General features: G+C 40.8%; 1 protein-coding gene across 1 annotated transcript; it reads right to left on the reverse strand.

The window, feature by feature from the left end:
* Positions 1-2147: 2147 nt before the first annotated feature.
* Positions 2148-22588, reverse strand: hcrtr2 (hypocretin (orexin) receptor 2). Its single transcript, XM_054799294.1, has 7 exons — positions 22010-22588; positions 13482-13660; positions 10043-10286; positions 6901-7016; positions 6593-6813; positions 4966-5087; positions 2148-3505 (listed from the first exon to the last, which is right to left on the reverse strand). The coding sequence occupies exons 1-7, from the start codon at positions 22221-22223 to the stop codon at positions 3333-3335; spliced, it is 1269 nt and encodes a 422-aa protein (XP_054655269.1). The 5' UTR covers positions 22224-22588; the 3' UTR covers positions 2148-3332.
* Positions 22589-24587: the final 1999 nt, after the last annotated feature.

The following is a 24587-nucleotide window of genomic DNA, read 5'->3' on the forward strand; positions in this document are numbered from 1 at the left end:
AATAACAGAACGGCAAAAAAGGTGCTGTTGCTGGTGTATAGTGATGACTTTAAACACCCTGTGTGTCTCATTTCAGTAGCTCGAGCAGCAAAAACAAAAATATTTGTATTTAACAAACAACACAAACAAAATAAACCAAGTATACGCCCACCCTCAATGTAAGATGACCCTTCTTTTTTAAGCATTGTGGCTGCACCTCTCCAGGTCACCAGTGTGTGTGTGTGTGTGTGTGTGAATGACAGAAAGAAAAGCTCTGATTCACTTAGGGTGGAGATGTGGTTTGGCGCCACCTGCTGGTTTGTGTGTGTATACATCTACAGTCATGGAAAAAATTATGAGACCACCCTTGTTTCTTCGGTTTGTTGTTCATTTTAATGCCTGATACAACTAAAGGTAACTTTTTGTTTGGACAAATATAACAATGACAACAAAATAGCTAATAAGAGTTAAATTTTTTTTGTCAGTACAATGCAGCTATTCCTGTAAGAACCTAAGAGATTTTGGTTATAACCAAGAAAACCATGGAAGTTGCTAGATATCAGCTCTTAAATCAAACTCTTATGAGCTATATTTATTATCATCATTATATTTGTCCAAACAAATGTACCTTTAATTCTACCAGGCATTAAAATGGATCAATAACTCAAGAATCAAGGGTGTTGTAATACATTTTCCATGACTGTATGTGAAATAATCCCTTGTTTATCGCTGATAATTGGGTCCAGACGCGACCGTGATAAGTGAATTTCCGAGACCTAGCGCTTATCAGCTGTACATCCTTGGCGTAAACAAGGAAAACGGGACAAGGAAACTTTAAAATCAGCCATATCAGATCACTGTAAAATAAATAACCATATCGTGGACTGGGACAACGGCAAAATCATCGAGAGAGAAACCAACAAACACAGACGATGGATCAAGGAGGCGACTGAGATAAGGAAGCGGCTGAAAACACCATAAATTGAGATGAGGGAGCATATACGCTCCCTCACACCTGGGACTCTCTCCTCCAGGCACTAGCAAGCAGCGGGGGGCACGATCAACCGGGTGGACCTGTCAGGTTTGCCTCGTTTCATATGCCTCGGAAATTGACTTTTCTGAAGAAGACTGCAGATGACAGTCGAAACATGTCAAGGTCAAATTTCCACTCAACACACCTTAGAAAGTTTGTCTGAAAATAATACATTGAACTTTCACAACCCTTCTTTTTTAAATGTTATCGCTGCATCTTTCCAGGTCACTGGTGTGTGTGTGTGTGTGTGTGTGTGTGTGGGAGTGACAGGAAGAAAATCCCTGACTCACTTAGTGTGGAGTAGTTTGGCGCCACCTGCTGGTTTGTGTGTATAAATCTCTTTATATATAAAACAATCCAGACTTTTTTCTAGATTGAAAAATAGAATGGTAGCCTAGTGGTTCACATGTTGGCCACACAGTCAGGAAACCTGGAAGATCTGTGTTCAAATCTACGTTTGGGCATTTCTGTGTGGAGTTTGAATGTTCCCCCCGTGCCTGCGTGGGTTTTTCTCCGGGTACTCCGGCTTCCTCCCACATTCCAAAAACATGCATGTTAGGTTAACTGGCAACTCTAAATTGTCCATAGGTATGAATGTGAGTTTGAATGATTTCCAAGCAGCATTGAAAATGAATGAATGAAAAATAGCATCTTATATTCAGCGAGGAAAAGGCTTCTTGAGACGTCATCTGTACTTCTGTGTAGAAGGTGTCGGACGTTTCGCTCCTCATCCGAAGAGCTTCGTCAGCAAACTAATAAGTGCTGGTAGCTGGTAGCAATAGATGCTAACAAGCCAGTATCAGAGTCGTTCATACCCAATTCAGGGAGCGACACTTCCCTTTTATCGTAGGTGTGAATAACAGGATAGGATTATACCACTGCTCCGCCCAGGCTTAGTGTAACGAACCAATAGGAGGAGGGTGTTGGCACACCAATTCCGCCCACTCTTACTGTATTTAAGGCCTAAGCTACCAGCACTTATTAGTTTGCTGACGAAGCTCTTCGGATGAGGAGCGAAACGTCCGACACCTTCTACACAGAAGTACAGATGACGTCTCAAGAAGCCTTTTCCTCGATGGACAACTCCTGTACGACTGAGAGCCTACACAGACGCATCTTATATTCAGGTCACTATGGTAATGAACGACAAACAGTCATACACAATAATAAATAATCCATTTCAGGTTATGTTGTTATTTTTAAGATTACTGAGGTCCCAATTTGCAGCTGCTCTGTATGATACTAAAATGTCTCAATTTTTAAAAATAAAAACGTTTTGAGGTAACAATAGTCAAAGGCAGGCCAGACATGCAAGGACTTCTGATTCTAGTTTTACTGACTCTCACTATATCAGTATTTCTCATTTTGAATGAAATACAATCTGAACTGCTTTGAGGTAGATGGTTGCACTGATGCTCAACACTGCTAAGGAGCGTATGTGTCGTCCCTTAGCACCCCACTCTTAAAACCAATACTTGTATTACCTGAGCTGAGTTCGAAGATAGATGTAAATGCTACTAGTACACCCCTCACACACAAGGGAAAATAAAATATAGAAAGGAAAATTGGATTTACTTTAGAGCAGTCAGTGTACAGCTTGTACAGACGTGCAGATTTACCATCCACTGAAAATTAAAATTGATTGTCTAAATAGCTGGCAATACAAGTGGGCACTAAGCTTAATTATGTCTTGCTTACAGTCAAGCACGGTGGTGGTAGTGTCATGGTCTGGGCTGTATGAGTGCAGGGGAGCTGCAGTGCACTGAGATGAACAAGAATTCCAAAAGGTACTGTGACATTCTGAAGCAGTACCTCTAGACAGTAAAGCTGTACACTGACTACTCTAAGGTTTCATTTCTTTAATATTGTCCCATGAGAAGATGTACTGTGAGGAAATGGTTGCTGCAATGTGAGGGCCGGACATACTGTAAGAGCAAATGTAAGCACGCTGATCCTCCATTGCAAGATCATTTGTTGTAGAAATAACAACTGTGCTCAGGTGTATTTGTCTTGGGGGTCATGTTGATCTGTGAGTCGCCAACAGATATATGATGCATGACAACAAAAGCAACAAAATTAGCTTCCAGTGTGAGGTGGCTGAGGTGAAGCTATCCACGAACCATCCACGTTGGCGGATGGTTCGAGCACATTCTGACTGCAGAGGTTCATCATCGTCTCTTGGAGGGTGGTACAACAAGATAAGACGGGCTGGCAGCACACGCTTGTTCCCAAAGTAAGGGCAGCTTAGAATAAGGACGATAGAATAGCGGGAGATGCATTCAAGTGCTTGTTGTAAACACAAACAGCTGCTCTGCCGAAACTATACAACCTGATCCGATATGTGACAAACTATGTCCGTGTGGTTAACTTGAGTCGATAGCGACTTTCGGCTGTCTGTGCTCATTCGGGCTCTCGTCCTCTTCGGTCTCTCTCTCTGGTCTTGACAGTAACAATGACAAGAAAAGGCGGCTTTGAACTCCTCACGGAACTTTCCTAAATGAGAGAGAAGGAGAAATGATCTCGCTTTTAATAGGATCTTTTTAGCAGCTACTTGTTCATGCATTCAAGACCATTGCAAGGTCATCCAACTGTATAACATACAATGGAACCTTGGTTAGCGTGTTTTTTCGGTAACGTAAGAAATGTACTCCAAAATTTTGCTTCGGTTTGCATACATTTTCCGGTTACCATGCAATATGGTGTGTGTCTTGTTGTGTTATTAATAGAACTGTGTTCTTAATGTATTTTTATCAGAGGTGGGGGTCTCAAATGAGTCTTTAATCCCAAATCTCAAGCAATCCCAAATCTCAGGCTGGTCGAGTCGAGTCTGAAGTCATAGGCTTGACATTTCCTTGACATTGAGTCCATAAACACTGTTTAGTGTCTCCTAAATAAAACGCCATTTTAACAATATTACTATCTATTAAATTTGACAAATACAATGTATTTTGAATTGTTTGTTGTTAATTGTTTTATGTTTTAAATAAAATAAGACCAGCGTGACAAGGCTCAGTCACAGAAAGAGTGCCGACATAGCATTCAGGATTTAGTCAGAGCTCAGAAATGTAATCCACATGCATCTGTTGTTTATTCTTAAACCTGATTGATCATTAATAGATTCATTCAATGAGGCAGATTCAAAGGGAAAATATGTTGTCTTGCTGGAAATTACTGTACATAACATCGATCACGTTAGTTAAATTCTTTGAATGGGGACACATTTTACTGAAAATCTCAGGTATTTTCAAGTCATCAGACTAAAGTCCAAGTCAAATCCAGAGTCATTGACGTCAAAGTCCAAGTCGCGTTGCAAGTCTTGGATGATATTGTCAAGTTGACTCCAAAGTCATCAAAACTGTCGAGCCTGATTCGAGCGCAAGTCGCGTGACTCGAGTCTCATTTTTAGCACAAAACGTCCTTACTAGCAGCTCGCAACTAAAGCACTATGGCGTCACAGCATCTTTAATTATATCAAGTTGTAATAGAATGCTGTTTCATCGGTGATTTTTGACACGTTCACATGAATATCATCATAAATTGTGATTGTCACCATTTAATACGTAGGTCGAAAAAAAAGTTCTCACTTAACAAATAGGAAAATTCCATACAATAATATCATATATACACAACAATAAAGGGTAAAACAATATATCATAGAAATATAATATTTTTAGGTATGCGTTCATATTATTTTGGCATGTTTGCAACAAAAATCTAAATCTATATAATATGAAATAATGTAAAATAGCAGCTTATAAAAACTGATTTTGAGATATTAATATGAACAAAGCTGCAACAAGACAAGTATGAAAAGTACATACAGTAGAATAAAATGGTAATACTGAACATATTTATTTATATATTATTTACTATTAATATTGTGAGTTGTAATTGTCGGTGAATGCAGCCCTTCAGCCCGTTTTAGTGGGGATCAGACCTGTGACCAAACTTACCACTGAGGAAATTGTAGATAATGGGATTGAGTGCACTGTTGGCATAGATGAGCCAGTGGGAGAAAGTAAACCAAGCATACACTGTCTCTCTGTCATTTGTGTTCTTGAAGGTCCCAAATACTCTGCAGGCAAAGAACAAGATCAGTAAAACGGTCAATAATAGATTACAAGTTGGAAATTACACCTAAATGAACTCCTAAGTGACTCTCACTGTACAAGGAACACATGAAGGACATGAAAAATACAGTCATAAAAATATTAAATACGCCTTTTCTAGCGTAGTGACACAGCGCCTCACTCGCAATGACTCAGGCCACTACCGAAAGGTAACACTTGCAACCGGAGCTGCTGCTGCACGTTATAAATCATGCCTCGCACGTGTATCGCAGAAGGTTGTGACAAAAAGCTGTAAAGGTCAACTTTGAGATTCCACATCTACTAACTAAACATCCGTACAGACTGAGGCAGTGGATGATGGCTCTCAACTTAACTTACACTTATGACATTGCGAGGAAGACTCAGCTTGACGCTCCTTTGCTCTCAGCATTTTTTAACCTGAGGGCTATGCTATGCTATGCTGAATTTACCAGCTCAACAGAGAGCACATGTCTTGTGCTGAAGGATACAGCCATCCCATCAGTCAGCATCCCAGTGAGAGAGGGCATTGTAAGTGACTCTTATTTTGTCAGTGAAACGTTTAGCACTAGTGCTACATGCTAACGCTATGAGAATGGCTTAGCATTTCACTACAGCTGGATCTGTCTAGCACCCAGCAACGTTATTCTATGCCTGGGTGGAGTAAAAGCAAAAAGTAGTCGTTTGCCATGATTAGTGGGAGCAAATCCACTCTCTATGTTGCTGCTGTTGACGAAAGTAGCGTTCTTTGCTATGGATTCTGTGAAATCAATGCGCCCAGGAAAAAAGTTTCAGTGACACTTAAAATGACCAAAATACGGCAAAATACTGCAAGTATTAAGTGTTATCATGAATGCGCTTGTTACTAAATGGTCACAGCATGTGCATAAAACGATAAAACGTTGTTGTTTTTTTAATAGAAGACCTTATAGACGGAATAGGTGAATCCCCAGTACATGCCTTATTAGCACTGAATAATCTTTATCCTTAATGATGGTCGCATCAGTGAGCTGTTCGCACCAAAAAAAGCAGCCAATATCGGTGGGTATGTCCCCTCTCTTGGAGCTTTTTATGATGTTCACATTCACTTCCAAGGTGATGGCTTTCCTTTTCTTTGGCACACTACCGCTTGGGAGACATGAAGCGTAAAAAGTGGTTTAATAAGCGTATTGTTCTGCCGGCATACGCTGTAATAGTTCTCAAGTGAGTCTTGTGTTAATGGACAAAAATGACGTTTTTCATTTAAATTTAAGGCAGCGCGTTTGTAACCACAAAATGTCATAACACCGTAATTCCAGGAGCATCTGTACAAGGATTCAAAGGATTGGCATCATATCGACTTTAATTAAAATCATCTATAATTCGGACCTCATAACAAAAGGACGAAGCTCCAAAATGACTTTGTAATAAGATATACGCTATCTGGCCCTTGTTAACCACTCTGATAATGAATTATGCAACAGTTAAGGTGCAGAACTGGGGATGCTGATACCTTTTCATGACATTGAGCACGCTGATTGGCAGGTAGCACAGAGCAAAAACAAAGAGCACCACCATCAGCATGCGAGCTGTCTTGCGGCGTGCTCTGATCTGTTTGATCTCAGCACAAACTGCATTGGTCTTGACCCGCACAGACTCCCCCGGCCCGGGAGTAGAAGCAGAGCACTGCATGGATTTCCACTTCCTCTGCATTCCTGACGTGCTGCCAGGAATCTGTCAAATGCACATCAGGCATATAATCAGCTCCTCTGAGAAAAACGTGGTTGTGCTGGGAAGGCTGCTGGTAAGTAGAAGACTCACCTGTTGGCACCACAGCTTGTGGCATATTTGGATGTAGGCCAGAACCATGAGACACAACGGGGCAAAGTATGTGACGATGAAGAAACAGCTGTGATACACCTTAGGGTAGATCTCAGCTGAAAGAATTCAAAAGAACATCACCGTTAATCCAAAAAATATACAAATTAATGAATCATGCCGTTTCGTGGTTACAGAGTTCCCTCGTTTATCGCGGGAACAAAAACAGCCCGCAATAAGTGAAATCCGCCAAGTAGCCAACTTTATTTTTGTACAATTCTCATATATGTTTTAAGGCTGTAAAACCCCTCACCATACACTTCATACACTTTAAAAAAATCTGCAAAACAGCAAGTGTATATATGTCTACTATATTGGATAATACAAGTGTAAAGGTGACTATAGGGGTGCTATTTCATGTCTAGAGGGCTTTGATCATGTTAAAAACTGTATTAGGAAGGTCAGAAACTGGTTTTCTATGCTCTATGAAAAAAATTCAATTTCTGAAATCCTACTTTGTGGAAATTCACTCATCACTATTGGGTCTGGAACCAATTACCCACGTTAAAGAAGGGATTATTGTACTACTATTTATTTTTTCTTCATCACCAATTATGTGCCTGTGGCGAGCATCACCTAGCTCTCCCAACACTGCACCACGACTGGTGGATGGAAATAAGCGCAGCATTTCAACAAAAAGACAGGGCAATTCTCAAGAAGAAACATTCATTCATTTTCTACTGATTATTCTGTTCAGGATCAAGTCGAGTTAGAGCCTACCACTTACGCCCACACAGCTTTGTAAAGCAGGCTTTGCTACTCATCTTAAAATAATGCCTAGAGCCCTGCCAACTATTCATTTGTCAGCTGCAGACATGAGAGCTCTAGGCGTGATTATTTTGTTTTTCTCCATCAAACAGACTACATAGAGGGTGTTAATTTTATCTAACATCGGTTGTGTTTTTGTCATCAACCTGCACCTTAATGTGAAAGTATAAGGTCAGTATCTTCACTGGTGTCTCATGATGAAGGCGAAAGGATGAAGAGGCTAGTTTTCCCCTATCATAGGTCATCCGTCCCACGCCCCTCTACCAAATTAATGGACCTTGCTTATCATTTCTATTTGACACCAGCTACAGTAAATGGCATCAGATTATTACTTTGTGCTGATCTGAGGTGATTAATATGATTTTGTATTCATTTTGCTCAGCCATTTGGCATTTAGTCTGTTATTTGTGCACCTGACATGAAGCAAGAGCTTGGTGGATGATGCTTTCATGCATTTAACTGAGTTTTTGGATCATGCAGCAGCACAGCGCCTGAGTGGTTAGCATGCACAAATAGCAGCTAAGTGGTTTCTGTCGTGAATTGCGCCTCGGGCCTTTTTTGTGTGGGGGTTGCATGTCCTCTCCCTGCTTTTGAACATGTACAGTATGTTATATTCATTGAAAATTATAATTTACATGTGTGGGTTAATGCGATTGTTAGTGCTTATTTGTCTCATTGATTGACGAGTCATCATCGCCCTAAGTCACCCGGGATAGGCTCCAGCTTCCACGATGACTCTGCAAATCATACAATACCTCCCAAATGTGAGTACACCCCTCACATTTCTACAAGTATGTATTACTGTATATCTTTTCATGGGACAACACTGAAGAAATGACACTTGGATACAATATAAAGTAGTCAGTGTACAGCTTAAACAACATGTACATTTATTGTCTACTCAAATTAATTCTACACACAGCCATTCATTTCTAAAGCACTTTCTACAAAAAACGATTACAGTAATCCCTCGTTTAACAGTAATCCCTTGTTTATCGTGGTTAATTGGTTCCAGACCGGATTGGTTCCAGAGATGATTCCTGATTGTTTCCGCCAAGTAGGATTCCTTATTTATTTAGTTGTTTTTAATGTATTCTTTTTTTTTTACTTCCAAAACGTATTCCTTATTTATTATTAGGGATTATTGTGCCTCCATCCATTTTTTATGTCGCTTATCCTCACTAAGGTTGCGGGGTTATGCTGGAGCCTATCCCAGCTGACTACACCCTGGACTGGTTGCCAGCCAATCGCAGGGATTATTGTGCCTATTGTGAGATAATTCAAACCTGCATAAAAGCCTGTTGTTCCAGCAATCAAGTCTGGTGTTTGTGTGGCTCACCGAACACTGCAGTTACTGACACCTAGTGACTAGTGTAGAGTAGTAGTGTAGAGTCAGCCTCTTTAAGTCTTCTGAATGCCTTTATATTTGTATTTTAGCCACTTTTATGCTTGAAAATGCTTAATTTAGGCAAAAATATGACACATTATTAATAATAGGCCACATTCAACAATGAAACAACATGATTGATCACTTAATATATTTTTGAAAACCCGTGAGAGAGTGAAGCCGAAAAATGTGAACTGCGAAGTGGCGAGGGCCGACTGTACACTGTAATCCTCTAGACTCCGCCTGTACATCAGATGGAAAAGGAATCTCAGCTTTTCAATCATACTTTCATGGGCCCGATGCTCTGAGTGAAAAAGAGAAATCCCGACACCCACGCTGTCCAGCGCTGGAAACCACATTTGATCACTGCTTTATACGCCAAAACTCGGAACGCTGTAAACCGAAGACTGACTGTAGTCTTGTGATTCCGGTCCAGTCGTTACTATTGCTCATTATCTACCTGTGCTCTGTTATTACAATACCCGTAAGTCAAAAAGTCCAAATTGGGCCCAAAGTGTCAATATTTTGCGTGGCAATCAATACACTGTTAAACATTTTACTTTGTATCAATGTGTCATTTCTTGACATGACATGGGGCCACACAGTGGCCTAGTGGTTAGCATGTTGGACATCAGGAAGATCTGGGTTTGAATCTCCGTTGGGCATCTCTGTGTGTAGTTTGTATGTTCTGCCCGTGTGTGCGTGGGTTTTCTCCGGGTACTCCGGTTTCCTCCCACATTCCAAAAACACGAATGTTTGGTTAATTGGCGACTCTAAATTGCCCATAGGTATGAATGTGAATGTGAATGGTTGTTTGTCTATATGTGTCCTGCCATTGGCTGGCGACCAGTCCAGGGTGTACCCCGCCTGGGATAAGCTCCGGTGAGGATAAGCGGCATAGAAGACGGATGGATGGGTTTAATGACATACCTCCCCAGTGTTCATCACACACAGTGAACAAGCTTGTCTTGTTGGCGAGCGCCGGCAACAGACTGCTGCTCTCCATCACAACGGCTTGAGGGATCATGATGATGCATGACACCACCCAGATGACTGCGATACTCTTGCAAGCTCTCTTGGCGGTGCTTTTGAACATCAGAGGGTGGCAGATTGCGTACCAGCGGTCTTGCGCAATGCAGCTCAGCGTTAGGACAGATACGGAGACAGAGATGGTCTGAAAAGAAAGAGAAGAAAGAATATGTACAGTATACTTTTTCTACCTAGGGGGTGTTGCAGGTTCTTGGAATCTTGCAGGTTGAAGGGTTGGATACACAAACTCCTTTTGTTAACTTGCAAAACCTGAACTCTGGAATAATTTAAGTTTAAGGCAAAATTTGGATTCCGACCAAACTGTCAAACACATTTTGCACATTGTGGACAAAAAAATCATATATAAGGGACAGGTTCACTAATGTCTGTTAGTTTTACTAACAGCATACTTTTTTAATTATACAAGACAAAACTAATACAGCTTCTTGGGGAAGATTTCATTTTTCATTTATGTGACAACACCTCACCCCTCCAGTACTTTTCAATTTATGTCCAATTAAGGTAGCCTCGAAATGTCACATTCTCTGTGAACATTAAATTACTTACTGGATAGTAAATTATGCTAAAAGGGAGAAAGACAGAGAGGTTGATAAGGGTTTCCGCTCCATGTAATGGATCGTGGCGGGGCGCCACGGCAAAGTAAAAGCTGCTACATCTTGGAAATGTTGTTTTTTTAAAGTGAAAACAATGTTAAGTAATACAGTGTATAGATGGACATGTATGCTATATCAGGGGTGCCCATTATGGCGATCGCGAAGGTAGTGTTGGGTGTCACCTTCATCATTACTGTCACGTTGAAGATGTCATCAGTCAGCTGCCATTAAGCCCCCTCCTGATTCGCTCTTGTGCCGCGGCATAAAAAAAAAATGGGGAGAACAGATGTCGGCAGGCAGACACGGATAATGCAACTTTAATTTTTATTATTCCATTTACGGAATAAACTGACTGAGCGGTAAGATGCCTCTATAGCAAACGTTATCCGTTCACTTGTAGCAGCTACTGTAGAAAAAAATTGTCCGTTGTCCACTATATGTCCACTATATGTGTTTTCTCCATGTTCATTTCACGATGAATTGGAAAATGTGCCCATTGCTGAAAGCTTTTTAATATGTTGCCTTGACTATGGCGGCATTGTCTTTTGCCTAATCCTTTTAATTTATCGTATACACTATCTGTAATGTATAGCAAATGCTAACTGGACGTAATACATGATGAACGCTATGTAGCAATTTTCACTGACATATTACTCAGTTTTGTACACAACTATTGAGGAATTATGTGTAATTATTTTTATTGACATATTGATTTGAATTGTGAATTACTGAATGATATCAACTATTTTGATGACCTGTAGACTTTGAAACTGTGAATGTGAAATACTATCCATCCATTCATTTTCTATGCCGCTTCTCCTCATTAGGGTCGCGGGGGCATGCTGGAGCCTATCCCAGTGGTAGGCGACAGGTGGGGTACACAGGCAATCGCAGGGCACATATAGACAAACAACCATTCACACTCACATTCATACCTATGGACAATTTTTAGAGTCGCCAATTAACCTAACATGCATGTTTTTGGAACGTGGGAGGAAACCGGAGTACCCGGTACTAACCGTAACCGGACTACTCCACACAGAAACGCCCAAGGGAGAATCAAACCCAGGTCTTCCCAACCTCCAGCCTGTTAGTGTGTTGGCCAACATGCTAACGACTAGACCACCGTGCGGCCATGTACAATACTCATATTTACAAAATAAAGTAAATAGATATATATTTTTTCTCTATGTTTATAGTGGGAGGTAGATCTTTGGGACAAAATAGCCCACAGGCTGAAAAAGTGTGAGCACCCCTGTGTTTATATGTATGGTCCTGGAAAAAATGATTAGACCACCCTTGTTTCTTCAGTTTATTGATCCATTTGAATGCTTGCATGCTGAGTGTGGCCTATTATTAAAATATCCATATTGAAGCAAATATTACATTTTTTTGCCTTAATTATTTTCAAGCATAAAAATGGCTAAATGAGCTAAAATGAAAATAGAAGGCATTCAGAAGACCCTAAGACGCTGACGTGGTATTCTACACTGGTCACTAGGTGTCAGTAATGCTACTGTATTGTTCGGTGAGACACACAAGCACCAGATTTCATCGCCGGAACAACAGGCTTTTATTGCAGGTTTGAATTATTTCACAACAAGCACGATTATGCCTAAGAAAAATTTCCACTAAAAACACGGGCTACTATTGCGGCCGTAACCTACACCAAGCAGAAACTCAACTCTGAACCACCACCGTCACTTCCTACCCACCCCAGACTCAACTCCCCTAACACCGGAACACATTTACAGCAACATACACAAGTCTTATCTATGTCTTAAATGGTTTATTCTCTATTATTATGTCTACAATATTGGGTAATATGAGTGTAAAGGTGATATAGGGATGTTATTTAATGTCTAAAGGGCTCTAATAATATTTAAAAATGTATTAGAAGGTCGTAAACAGGTTGTCTATGCTCTAACTACAAAAGTATTCAGTTTATAAATAAGGAATTCTCCTTCGCAGAAATTCACTTATCACTAGGCCTGTCACTAGGTTCTAAACAAGCCCGTCCTCCACAATCGCAAAAGATGCCGGCCCCGGTCGGCCAGCAAACCACTTGAAGCCAGGGTTTGCACTTCCAAGCCGCCACTATTTTATTTTGCTAACAGTAGTTATGATATTTGGTTTGGGACAAATCTGCAATTACAGTTTGCCATATCCAATTTTGTTTGAGTCATTCTTACAAAAGTCATTCTTACCTCCAGGTGTGCACAAACAGTTAAATCAACATTTTCGAAATAGTTGCTGTCAAGATGCTGCCTGATGCTTGACTCTTTAGGCACAAACAAACACTTCCTGTGAGCCATTGCTCGACGTGTTAACGCCGTGAACAGAGAGAAGCAGAGCGGGGGTGCTGGGCATATAAGGAAGTCCGGGTTGCATTGACGTCAATGGAACTCGGTGTTAAAAAAAACTGTAAAACACAGCGTGCAGAGCCGTCCAAAACTGCTTTCGGGGCTCACTTCCAAATGCGCAAACCTCATTATCTGACGCGTTGGCATCGTTTAACATGAGAATACAACATTATAACAACATTTATAGGTCGGAAAAGAGAAAAAGCATAATAGGTCCCATCTAATTAATAGTTTTGAAAAACTGCAAAGTGGCGAGGATACACACACACACACACACACACACATACATATTTATTTGGTACACCTCAATAGACCAAATACAAATAAAATCCTGCCTTCATGATGCATACGTTGGTTTCTTACCTGCAGATAGGGGACAACTTTGCAAAGCGTCTGTCCAAAGAACCATGTTTCTGTGATGTCGACCACTAGACTCGCAGGCAGGCAGATAATGGTGACCAAGACATCAGCAATGGAGAGGTTCACTATAAAATAGTTGGTCACCGTGCGCATATGACGGTTTTTCCACACTGCAAAACAAACTGAAAGACATCGCACAATTAAAAAGCCTCTCAAAGACATGTAAACAGCGTACTAAATGACACCTCCTGAGAGGGTCAATGATGTAAAAGCACCTGTGGGAAATGTAGTTTCTGCCAGAAGAGTCAAAAGGATCAGGGATTGATATTTAAGGAAATAAAAATGTTCCCCCCTCAAGTCTACTGGTGATGACGGTGTTAGGGTTTCCCAAAGGTCTGCTGCTAATTGTGGCAGTTCATGTTGTTTCCTGCTATACAGTACAGTCGTCCCTCGCTACATCGCAGTTCGAACCTTGCTCCCTCACTCTATCGCGGTTTTTCAACATTTATAATCACAGTGGCACTACGTTTTCGGAGATGTTAATTGTGTTGGTTGCGGATGTGTACTGCATTACCCAAAAGCCGTAGAGCTCGAGGGGAAACCAGAAGTTTACACGCTGCTGAAGCTACGAACGAGTAATGGTCACATGCTAACAAAGCACAGAGTTCATAGATAGTACAGTAGTGTACACCGCTGTTCTTCATTTGTTAACCAAGCAACAAACATAACATTACCAACTCTCTGGATTGTAATTATGATGGTTTCAGTGGAGCATTGAGTGTGTATTTGTGTAGTACTAATGCACAAAGTATTGTAGATCGTCTCTGCAATACTTTGCCACGTTTTCGCTCTTTGTTTTACGACTGTGGGGGTGTTGCCTTTACTCTCTACTTGCTCTTATACGTCCTCGTAAGCCTCTATGAGGATTTCCTCTTCCGTCGGGGAAAAGTACGCTGCTCTCGTTGCCATGGTGAGTCGGTGACTCTGTAATTGATAGTCGGGGTCTCTTTAAGGAAGTCACGTACACGCACTGATCCGGGTTGGTTTCACCTGGCTTGATTAATCAGTGTCTGCTCATACTGGCTTGGGTTTTGTGCAACCAATTAAGCTTATACGCTCTTGCTTTGGATTGGTTGAGCTCAGCTTAGTCATTTATCCTGGATTTCCGAATCCTAGTTTGTACCGTCTCACTTGACGCATGTCCATTGTGCGTGTGCTAACTTTGTCTCATGCCGCACAGATAGACTACTACTGTATTTTTACCATTTTTCTATCACCTCATATTTGGTGTCAAATGCTGATACTATGTGGGAATGCATAAAGGTAAGTTTTGATGACTTATTGAGTGCTAACGTGCACATTTGTCTCAAGTTAATTCATGCTAGCGCACTGCCTTTTACCACACACGTCAAACAGTGATGTAATAATCTCTCTGGAAAAACTTGGCTGGAACTTGAACTGGTGGATGGTGGGTCGCCATTCATTTTGTGCTTTTAATTTGATGTTATTCATGTCTTAGTTTTACACAATACATCATAAATAAGATCAATTTGATCGCTATAATGTACGACCCCCAACCCCGCCCCCCACCTGTGACTATATCACTGCTTCCTCATTTTCAGCCTCGTATTTTGATGAGAAGTTAGGTTTTGTAAAAAAAAAAAAAAAAAAAGTAAAGAAAAGATTATTAATGTTTTTTTTAATGAAAGAAGAGCAGCTGATGCATGTTCTTTAGTGTGATGTGCCATCACCCCCTGTTGGCCTGGTGCGCATATCACAGTTTCTACTATTTATGAATGGAGATCGCCTGTGTGTAATCATATATAATATTTTTGTTGTTTATTATATTTAATTTCATAAACACGTGACAGTGCTCTATTTTAATTAATATTCCAACACTGTGGCGGAGTTTATGACAAAGTGGTTGAATGATTATTTATCATACAGTCACAACGCATTTTGTGCTGCTTCTTTTTTTTTGAGCTAAGGCAGAGCTTATAAGCGTAAGTACAAATCATCTAAAATGCTTATATATATCTCCTTAACCTCCTTAAGTGTTGCGGTGTATAAGTTGAGTGTGTGTGTGAACACAGCAGAAATGACATCAGAAAAGACCCATTAGCATCTTAATTACCTCCTGGACTAACGTAATTAACATGCAAATTTTCCTGGAAATGGAAAAAGTGTACATTATATGATGCTCATTAATTCACAAATGTAACTGCAGCTGCGGCCAGCATTAGCAAGCACACAGGGACCACCTTCAAAGGGTAGCTTCAAGCCACACTGCAGTCATTTCAGTGGGAGGTGATGGACACACCGTTGCGTTACTTTGTTGATGTTCCCTCCGTCATTATACAGTACAAGTGCAAATGTAAAAACATTTCCAAAGTTGACTGACTAGTAGTATCTGATTATTGCAATCACACACTATAATCAGAACTAAACACAGAATGTACCAGACTGTGATAGTTACTGCCCTCCTGTGACCAGACTGTGGTAGCTAGTGCCCTCCTGTATAACGCAGGGTGCTGGAGGAGCAGCCTCAAGAAGAAGGATGCCACGTGACTGGACAATCTGGTGAGGAAGGCAGGTTCTGTCACTGGCACTGAGCTGGACAGCCTGACATCTGTGGCAGAGCAAAGGACACTGCTGCAGCTCCTTTCCATCAAGGACAAACAGCATCATCCAATGCACAGCATCATCTCCCAAAAGAAGAGACGTTTCAGTGGCAGATTACTATCTATCTATAATATCTTTATCTTCATTAACATTTTGCAGGGATAACTAGTTAGTGCGCTAGCTTTCTTATGTCTCTTATGTTCCTGCAGCGATCCCATAGCAGGCGTAGAGTTGCACCACCTACTGCTTCAACAACAAGGAACTTTTCCAATGCTAACGTGTGCATTATTATGCCTTAGTACTGCTTATTATGTCTACTATATTAGGTAATACGAGTATAAAGGTGACTTTTGGCGTGTTATTTCATGTCTAGAGAGCTCTAATAATGTTCGAAACCATTTTTGTATGTCACAAATAGGTTTTCCAGGTTTTAACTACAAGAATATGCCGTTTATTATTCATTTTGAATCCTACTTCATGGAAATTCACTAATCACAGTCAGGTCTGGACCCAGTTAACTGGGATAAATGAGGGATGACTGGAGATAAATTATCTCTGCAACATGCTGAGAGGCACACACCACGCCACCCAGTTTGTGAGGGATTGCACATTCAGAGGTGAAGCTGCCAAAACTTTGGGCGTGTATCTGATCATGGAATTCGCAAAGTTCAGCAAAAGAAAATGTTTAAAATGATTGGAGTCGTACAGAAAACACTTTTATAACACAGATTAGTGAACAAATATTGATCATTGTTATTACTGTAGGTATATTATGATGATGATTATGTATTTTATGTTGTCATTATTAGGTATTTATTTTTAATGAATACAGATGAGGCTCAACGTCACCTGCCTACCCTGACTGCATGTCATTGATGAGCACACACTCGATTTATTATTCGTGACAGATAGTGATATACAGTAAAAAAAATAATAATAATAGTCGTAAGGCAGAGGTGTCCAGGGGCTATTTGCGTCTCGCAGCTTGTAGGTCAGTTGACACTTCCTCCATAGTGACTCAAATAATTAAGAAAATTCCTGTTTCTTCTTCCAGATCCTGACCAAAATTTCTTCTGCCTTGGTGCACTGCATTTTTTATTTTTTTTTTTGTCAAAATCAGGTTTGTTTTTTGTTTTTTTTGCATAATCCTGCTAATGCGTCTGTGAAAAGGTCTATACCATGATCAACATGCTAAAAAAGCCAATGATGGTCGAGGACATTGGCACTGCACTGCAGAGGTACAGTATGTCTTGTACCTATGCATGTAAGAGTCAGTTAGCACCCGTACAGCCCTCTGATTCATCCCTAATGGTCCTCTGAATCACTGAGATGAAGACAAGCCTGCTACCAGGGGAGTTTTATGAAAGAAGGAAAAAAAAAGGGCAAGAATGACTTGAGTCATAGTGTCCATGTTCTGGCACATGGGCCAGCCTGCCTAAAACGTGTCTGAGTGTAGGGGATGGTGGGGGGGGAATTCCCTTGGCTTCAGCCTCAGGTTGATGGAACACATTAAAGAGACTGTGTGAGACGTTTCACTCTTATGTCCAGTATTTAAAAATAATCCAACCCTTCAGGGATCAGAGCTCTCTAATTCAATGTATACTCTTCAAGGGATTACACAATGACCTTCGTGTTTGATTATTATCGTTTTTTTTAAGAAACAAACTCATTTTGAAAATAGAATTCAAGGCATAATGGTGGCAAGTACCATACTGACCCGAACAAAAGATGGCCCTGAACATAAGGGTTGTCTTATATTCTTTTTATGTATGTTTTTGTAAAATATTTTCCTACTTACCTACTTAAAATCACGTTTTCAGGATCAGTGAAATAACATCGACATGTACATCATTTAATGTCCACACCTAATAATAACACAATGTCTTTTTCAGACTTTTTTGCTAGAGAAAAAAATGACTGTATTATAATTTTTTGGACGTTTGGTTACAAAAACATGCAACAAATATTCATTCATCCATTCATTTTCTGTGCCGCTTGTCCTTACAAGAATACGAGTGGTATGATGGAGCCTATCCCAGCTGACTTTGGGTGAGAGGCGGGGTACACGCTGGACTGGTTGCCAGCCAATGGCAGGGCACATATAGACAAACAACCATTCACACCCACATTCATACCTGTGGACAATTTAGAGTCCCCAGTTAACCTAACATGCATGTTCTAGGGATGTGGGAGGAAAGCGGTGCACGGAGAGAAAACCCACTCACGCACAGAGAGAACATCCAAACTCCACACCGAGATGTCCAACGGAGATTCGAACCCTGATATTCCAAATCTGCTGATTGTGTGGCCAACATGCTAACCACTTGGGCAATAAATATTAAAAAGTGTGCAAGTAATATGTTTTATTAATGCAATCATGGCTGAGCCTATTCTGCTTGCCTTTTCAAAACAGGGCTGCAAACTTAAATCAACACGTATATTTTTAAAAATGTACATCTTGCTACCCTCAAGAAGAAAAAAATCTACGTCGACATGGTTTATAAAGAAATATATCAGTTCGCGAATATATCAGTTCGCAGAAAACATATTCACCGGCTCTCTGGGGCATTTTGGCCAATTAGCTGACCTGGTCAAGCATTCTGTGCGAGATATTGGATTAGATTTATATTAACATTACATTAGGTTTGCAATGATCACTCGTCGAAATGGAGCCTAGAAGACATGAATGAATATTTTAATCACCCCTGAGTCAACTCCAATCAACTCCAACCTTTCAGCAGCTTACCAAGGCTGCATTGCAATAGCAGTTGGAGTTGCTCTCATTGACTTCCCATAGGCAAGGGGTGTCCAAACTGTGCAGCCCGGAGGCCAACTATAACAACAAGAGCAGAAAAATCAGCAGCAATTTTGCAAGTATAAATTCAAAATATTATGAGGAAAAAAATTCTCATCTAACAAGAAAAAAGTAATAATTTCACAAGAATAAAGTAAAATTATGAAGAAAAATATTGTCATTTTAGTTGCATAGTTTAATAGCAAGTTGAAATGTTACAGAAAAAACTCTTTTTTTTAAATCAGAATGTTATGAGAAACAAACAAAATAAAGACTGAAGTTGCAATTTGTGGAAAATTAGTTTGGGGAAAAAGTTATAATATTACAGGAATAAGGTAAAAACATGAGAATAAAGTCATAATTACGTGAAGAAAATGGACAAGAGGAAAGCTGAAATAGCCGGACATTTTTTTCAGCTGTAATATTACCACAATAAAGTCCAATTAAAGCTGCAAGCCGCGTTCAACGGGCCCTCGCACCCCCACGCAACTCTGGGTTCATGTGAGTTGGAGGGCATGCGGACAGTATCCCTACTTTGAAAAAAACCTGAGTCTGAATATCCAATTAGTCACGGACTGGGGGGTGACCCAACCCACCATCCAAAATTTCGGGCTGATTTGACAATGTGGAAGGGAGTTATGAAAGTTATCATTTTCGACCAGAAGGGGGCAAAACTGGTGTCATGGTAGCCATGTAGTGATGTGCTGCCCCATGCCCCAACACACCATAAAAAATTTCGAGACGATCGGACAATGCAGAAGGTTGTTACAGCAGTTATACACTTCCACCAGCTGGTGGCGCCATTGGACTCAATATCAAAATGCAGCCATGATTGGACCCCAACCCTTAATTCCCATACCCGTTTTGAAGGCGATCTGATGATATGAAGTAAAGCTATGACTGTCTGATGGATAATCGCCGCCAGGCTCCACCTCCGACATCATGCTTCGTATCATCAATGTGTTTAATGAGCCCTGTATACATGTGAAACTCATTCAATACATTCACTCAGAGGAGTGGGCTTTTGTATCAAGCATGCATTTAGTTGTCACTTCCTGTCGCCACAAGAAGACACTGTTACTAATTGAGGAAGTGACATGTGGGTCTCTTCAGGGTGTCATCTATGTCATACACACCAATTATTGCAGAAGTCTGACCTTGTGGAGTCGAGTTATTTGAGTTTTACTTTGCTTGGCGGGCCTCTAAGGCTCCGCCCACATTCTATGGCGTAGGTTAAATTGGTTGACAATATAATCGCCCATACGTGGAGTATCTGTGATTTTAATGTGGCCTCATTTGCTCAAAGTCCCCAGGGCTGGTTCATGGAAATACAACCCCTGGTTTTCACCCCAAATTGCCGCTTTAAAACGAAAAGGCGGACTTCCTGTTTATTTTTGAACATGGGATCTCGAGACATTTTTGTGCGTCCTTTCATGAGTGACGTCGCCACCAAATTTGATGAAGCTCTGTGTTGTGTTGTCATTGACTAATATTTACATTTGTTTGATGATCTGAAACATTTAAGTGTGACAAACACGCAAAAAAATAAGAAATCAGGAAGGGGGGCTTTTTCACACCACTGTATATGTAACTTCTTAGCATGTCTACATGGGTTGGTTTACAAAAGTATGTGGCCTTCGGTGGAAAACACCCAACCTAGGCACTTGGTATGACATTACTGCCACCATCATGCGGAGGCCACTTGCAGAGCCGAGGGAAAGTGGTTTTGGGAGAAGTGGAAGTAATAAATGGAACGCACCTTCCCTTTTCACTTTCAGCCCAAGCAATCACGGTTCGACCACCAGTTGTAGGTGTAGCGCTATACTGCCTCCAACAAATAATAACCAATACCCCATTATTATTTCATTTTTTATTAAGCCCTAAAAAAACAATTTAGTTTTAGTTAGTTCCCAAAGTTAGGCTGTTTGTTTCAATTTAGTTTTATTGTTAAAAATACTTATTTTTACTGTAGTCATTCGCATCAGGGTTAATTTTCTGGTTGTTTGTAGATTGTTTACGCTGACATGTTGCATGTAGAATAATTAGCTTGCTCATTTTATGCATCTCCTCCTTCCTCGGTGGTAAACAGCCGGTGTTTGCTGTTCATTACTGCCAACCCATGGATGTATACTTCTTGCAACACTGCAATGCATTGTGAGTAATATACGACCACCAAGTGCCCATTGATGTTGACTCACTCCTTCAGCCTTCCAAGGGCTGATCTTCCCATGTCCACTTAAACTTTTCTAAGAAATGGAACAATACTTCCACCTGAATGAACTGAACTGTTCATTTGTGCGTGCTATGTGTCAATCAGACACGACACCCAAGACTAGACTAGGCAAATTACATCCAGAAAATTGCATATGGAAAATTGAAGTGTACACATGAAGATGCTGCACCTGTATACCGTGGGAACTAAATAGACATGAGTGAAGTTTAGTGACCCATTAAACGTACCCATTAAACACATACATGAGGGATAATCATGCACTATTTTAATATTTATTTTTATGTTTTCTATTACTACACCGTAACAAGCCATTTCATTGGAAACACCCTTCCCCCCTCATGATCCAGTGCACGAGTTGCATCAAATATTAACATTTTACAAAGATAATATTGGTTAGTTTTGATTGACACTCTCATAGATCCATAATATAAAATTATTATTCTGGTTGCAGTTGAGTTGGTTACCATCTATTGCTACATAAGAAAATAGAAACACATTTCATTCCGATGCATTGCACTACTGCAAACTACAATAATAAGCATCCATCCATCCATCCATCCATTTTCTATGCCGCTTGTCATATTATTAATTTAGCATTTTGTGTTGGATTTCACTGCAAACAATATAAACTGTATTTAATCGTAGACGACTACAGGTTCATCTTGAAATGCTGCCATTCATTACTCATGTGGCAGACATAATACGACATTTAGACACAGTGCCACCTGTTACTGCACTTAAGATTATGCAATAAAAAACACGCTTATTGTTTTGTATATGGCATAGTTGTATCTTATGTTAAGACATGGACATTTTTGCACTGAAGTTTAAACTATTCATAATTGCATACTCATAATTGCAACTCTCATAACTGCAACTTACCGAGGGAGTTGCCAATGAGTGACACGAAGAACACGATGACGTAAGCCACAATAAGAACCCACTCGTACTGTTTGGGGTGCAAATACTCCGTCCAGATGTATCTCAAAAGTTCATCGTCGTCCACCGTGGAGAATGCCGGATGCACCTCTGTGCTGTTGGCTGAGTGTGCAGAAAAGCACTCTTCACACGTCAAATCATCCGTGGCCCCCGACATAATTGTGTGTTTGTGATAGTCCTTGCTCTTCTCTCTAGACTATGCTCTGACTGACTGAATGACAGAGTGTGTCACGGTGAAATAATAAGGAGACGCACGCGCCAAAAGCAGAAGCAGCAGCGCACCTCGTCGGCTTGTGATAGAGATGTGCGAGACATGAACGAGTCGTTCAAAACTCGCGATTTTTTTTTTTTTTTAACTGAAGCTGGACTCACGGGTACACGTGTCCGTTAACTCCTTCACTCGCTCACCCCTGCTACCACTAAAAAGGAAACCAGGTTACATGTCTTTGTGCAACTGTTACTCTTTAATGCATTTGTATACTGTACTGTTTCACCCAATGTGACCTGTGTCCTATATTGAGGTTCACAGCCAGCTAAACTCTTCCTTGTACTACTTCCTCCAAGGAACAGGCACGTGTTGTACTGGACTGGAATTTAATACAATGAAGTGCAAAACTGAAATTACAAAAACACAAAAAGCATTTAGTGACTCAATCCAAAAATTAGAACACAAATAGACTCGTATTTCAAGTGCATAAACATGCTCCTAATACCATAATATTAAGAAACACATATTCTAACACTCATGTGAAAAAATGCAACTTACTGATATTGCCACTCAAAAGGCCAGAAATATAAGGATGGTTTGGATGAAAACACACCACATGCGGTCAATCAAGCTGTTTACATATACCAAGCAGGAAGTTCCTGATACATCATTTCCCTTAGATGCTGATTGGCTCAACATTAATATAATACAAACTACGCCCTCTAGTGGTCTGGAGGAACACATGTTCTACCGGTTCCAGCACACTCCCCGCCTGGCATAGTCTACAAATGCCAACATAACACATTTACACAAACTAGCCCTTTGGAGACAAAAGAAGGATACACTCTGTGATGGGTTGGCAGAAGATCTTTGAAGAGTTGTCACGTGTCACCTTGACCTCAATCTTCCTGACACCTCCATCTCTGCTTGGGAGAGTCTTCACAATGATTCCCATTGGCCAGTCATTTCTTTTAAGTTGCTTCTCCTTTAAAAGAATGATGTCCCCTTCCTTCATGTTTGGTCTGTTGCGATGCCACTTTTGACGTCCTTGGAGTAAGTTGAGGTACTCCTTCTGCCGTCGGGCCCAGAAATCAAGCACTTGAACTCTCTTCCACTGATGTTTATACATGTCAGACTTTGTGAATTCACCTTGTGAAGCCGGGATGGCATCAAACTTCTGGGTAAGTAGAGTTGAGAGTGTCAGGATTAAAGGAGCCTCTGGATCAGAAGAAACAGGCACCAAAGGTCTTGCATTAATGATAGCTGTGACTTCAGCCATTAAAGTTGTCAGAACCTCGTGAGTCAGCTTAGAGTTTCCTGCTTGTAAGTGCATTGAGTCGAGAATGCGTTGCACAATACCTATCATACGCTCCCATGTACCACCCATGTGAGATGAATGGGGCGGGTTGAACACCCAGGAACACCTCTGTTTGGGCAGGTAGTCATCTATACCCGTTTCACCGGGTTCTGGAAGAATCAGCTTCAGTTCTTTGGATGCACCAATAAAGTTGGTCCCGCAGTCAGATCTTAATTGTTTGGCGGGACCTCTGATTGCAAAGAATCTTCTGAGAGCGTTGATAAAACTTGAAGAACTTGTCCTCCTCTAGTACGCCGTGTTACAACCTCTCATGGTCCGAACACATCCAACCCAACATAGGAAAATGGGGGATCCATTTGTAGGCGTTCGGCAGGTAAGTCTGCCATGATTTGCTGCTCGGTTTTACCTCTGAGCTTCCTGCACATTCACACATTTGTAGATAATGCTGCTGATGGGTCTTTTCCCTCCAACCAACCATAATCCACTTGCTCTGACTGCTCCCTAAGTGAAGTGTCTCCCTTGGTGCTTTACAGCTTCATGATGGTGTCAGATGAGCAGCGTAGCAATGTGATGCTTTCCTGGCATCAAAAGAGGTTTGGCTTCATGGCTTGGCAGTTTTGACTCTGCAAGGCGTCCTCCAACCCTTAATAGGTCATTACCATCCATGATTGGATTTGGCTTGCGAAGGGAACCGTTACTTGGCAAGTCTTGTTTTGCCTCGATGCATTTAATTTCTTTTGCATACACTTCATGTTGGATGTATCTGATAATTGCACAAGTCAAGGCTTCATCTGTGAGGCTTTTCCTGCACAGGTGCCAACCTCTACAACTATGAGCATCATTGGACTTCTTGAAACTGTGTGAGATGTGATGAAGGGAGGCTACTTCTTTGACAAGAGAGGTCCACTTTCAGCTTCGTTCAAAGCGCAATGAGCCTAGTTCACTTGGAGCAATGGCAGTGACATCCGACTCTGGGTCAATTAGTTCAAATGGGC

Source organism: Dunckerocampus dactyliophorus, chromosome 14 (assembly GCF_027744805.1).
Source record: "Dunckerocampus dactyliophorus isolate RoL2022-P2 chromosome 14, RoL_Ddac_1.1, whole genome shotgun sequence".
Lineage (NCBI taxonomy): Eukaryota > Metazoa > Chordata > Actinopteri > Syngnathiformes > Syngnathidae > Dunckerocampus > Dunckerocampus dactyliophorus.

What these genes read in the sequence shown, in the direction of transcription:
- hcrtr2 (XM_054799294.1), bottom strand. Translation starts at nt 22,223, where the DNA reads ATGTCGGGGGCCACGGATGATTTGACGTGTGAAGAGTGCTTTTCTGCA. An exon ending in ACTCATTGGCAACTCCCTCG is followed by an intron (nt 13,661 to 22,009) that starts GTAAGTTGCAGT and finishes GATGTCTTTCAG; the next exon opens with TTTGTTTTGCAGTGTGGAAA. An exon ending in GTGTGATGAACACTGGGGAG is followed by an intron (nt 7,017 to 10,042) that starts GTATGTCATTAA and finishes GAATTCTTTCAG; the next exon opens with CTGAGATCTACCCTAAGGTG.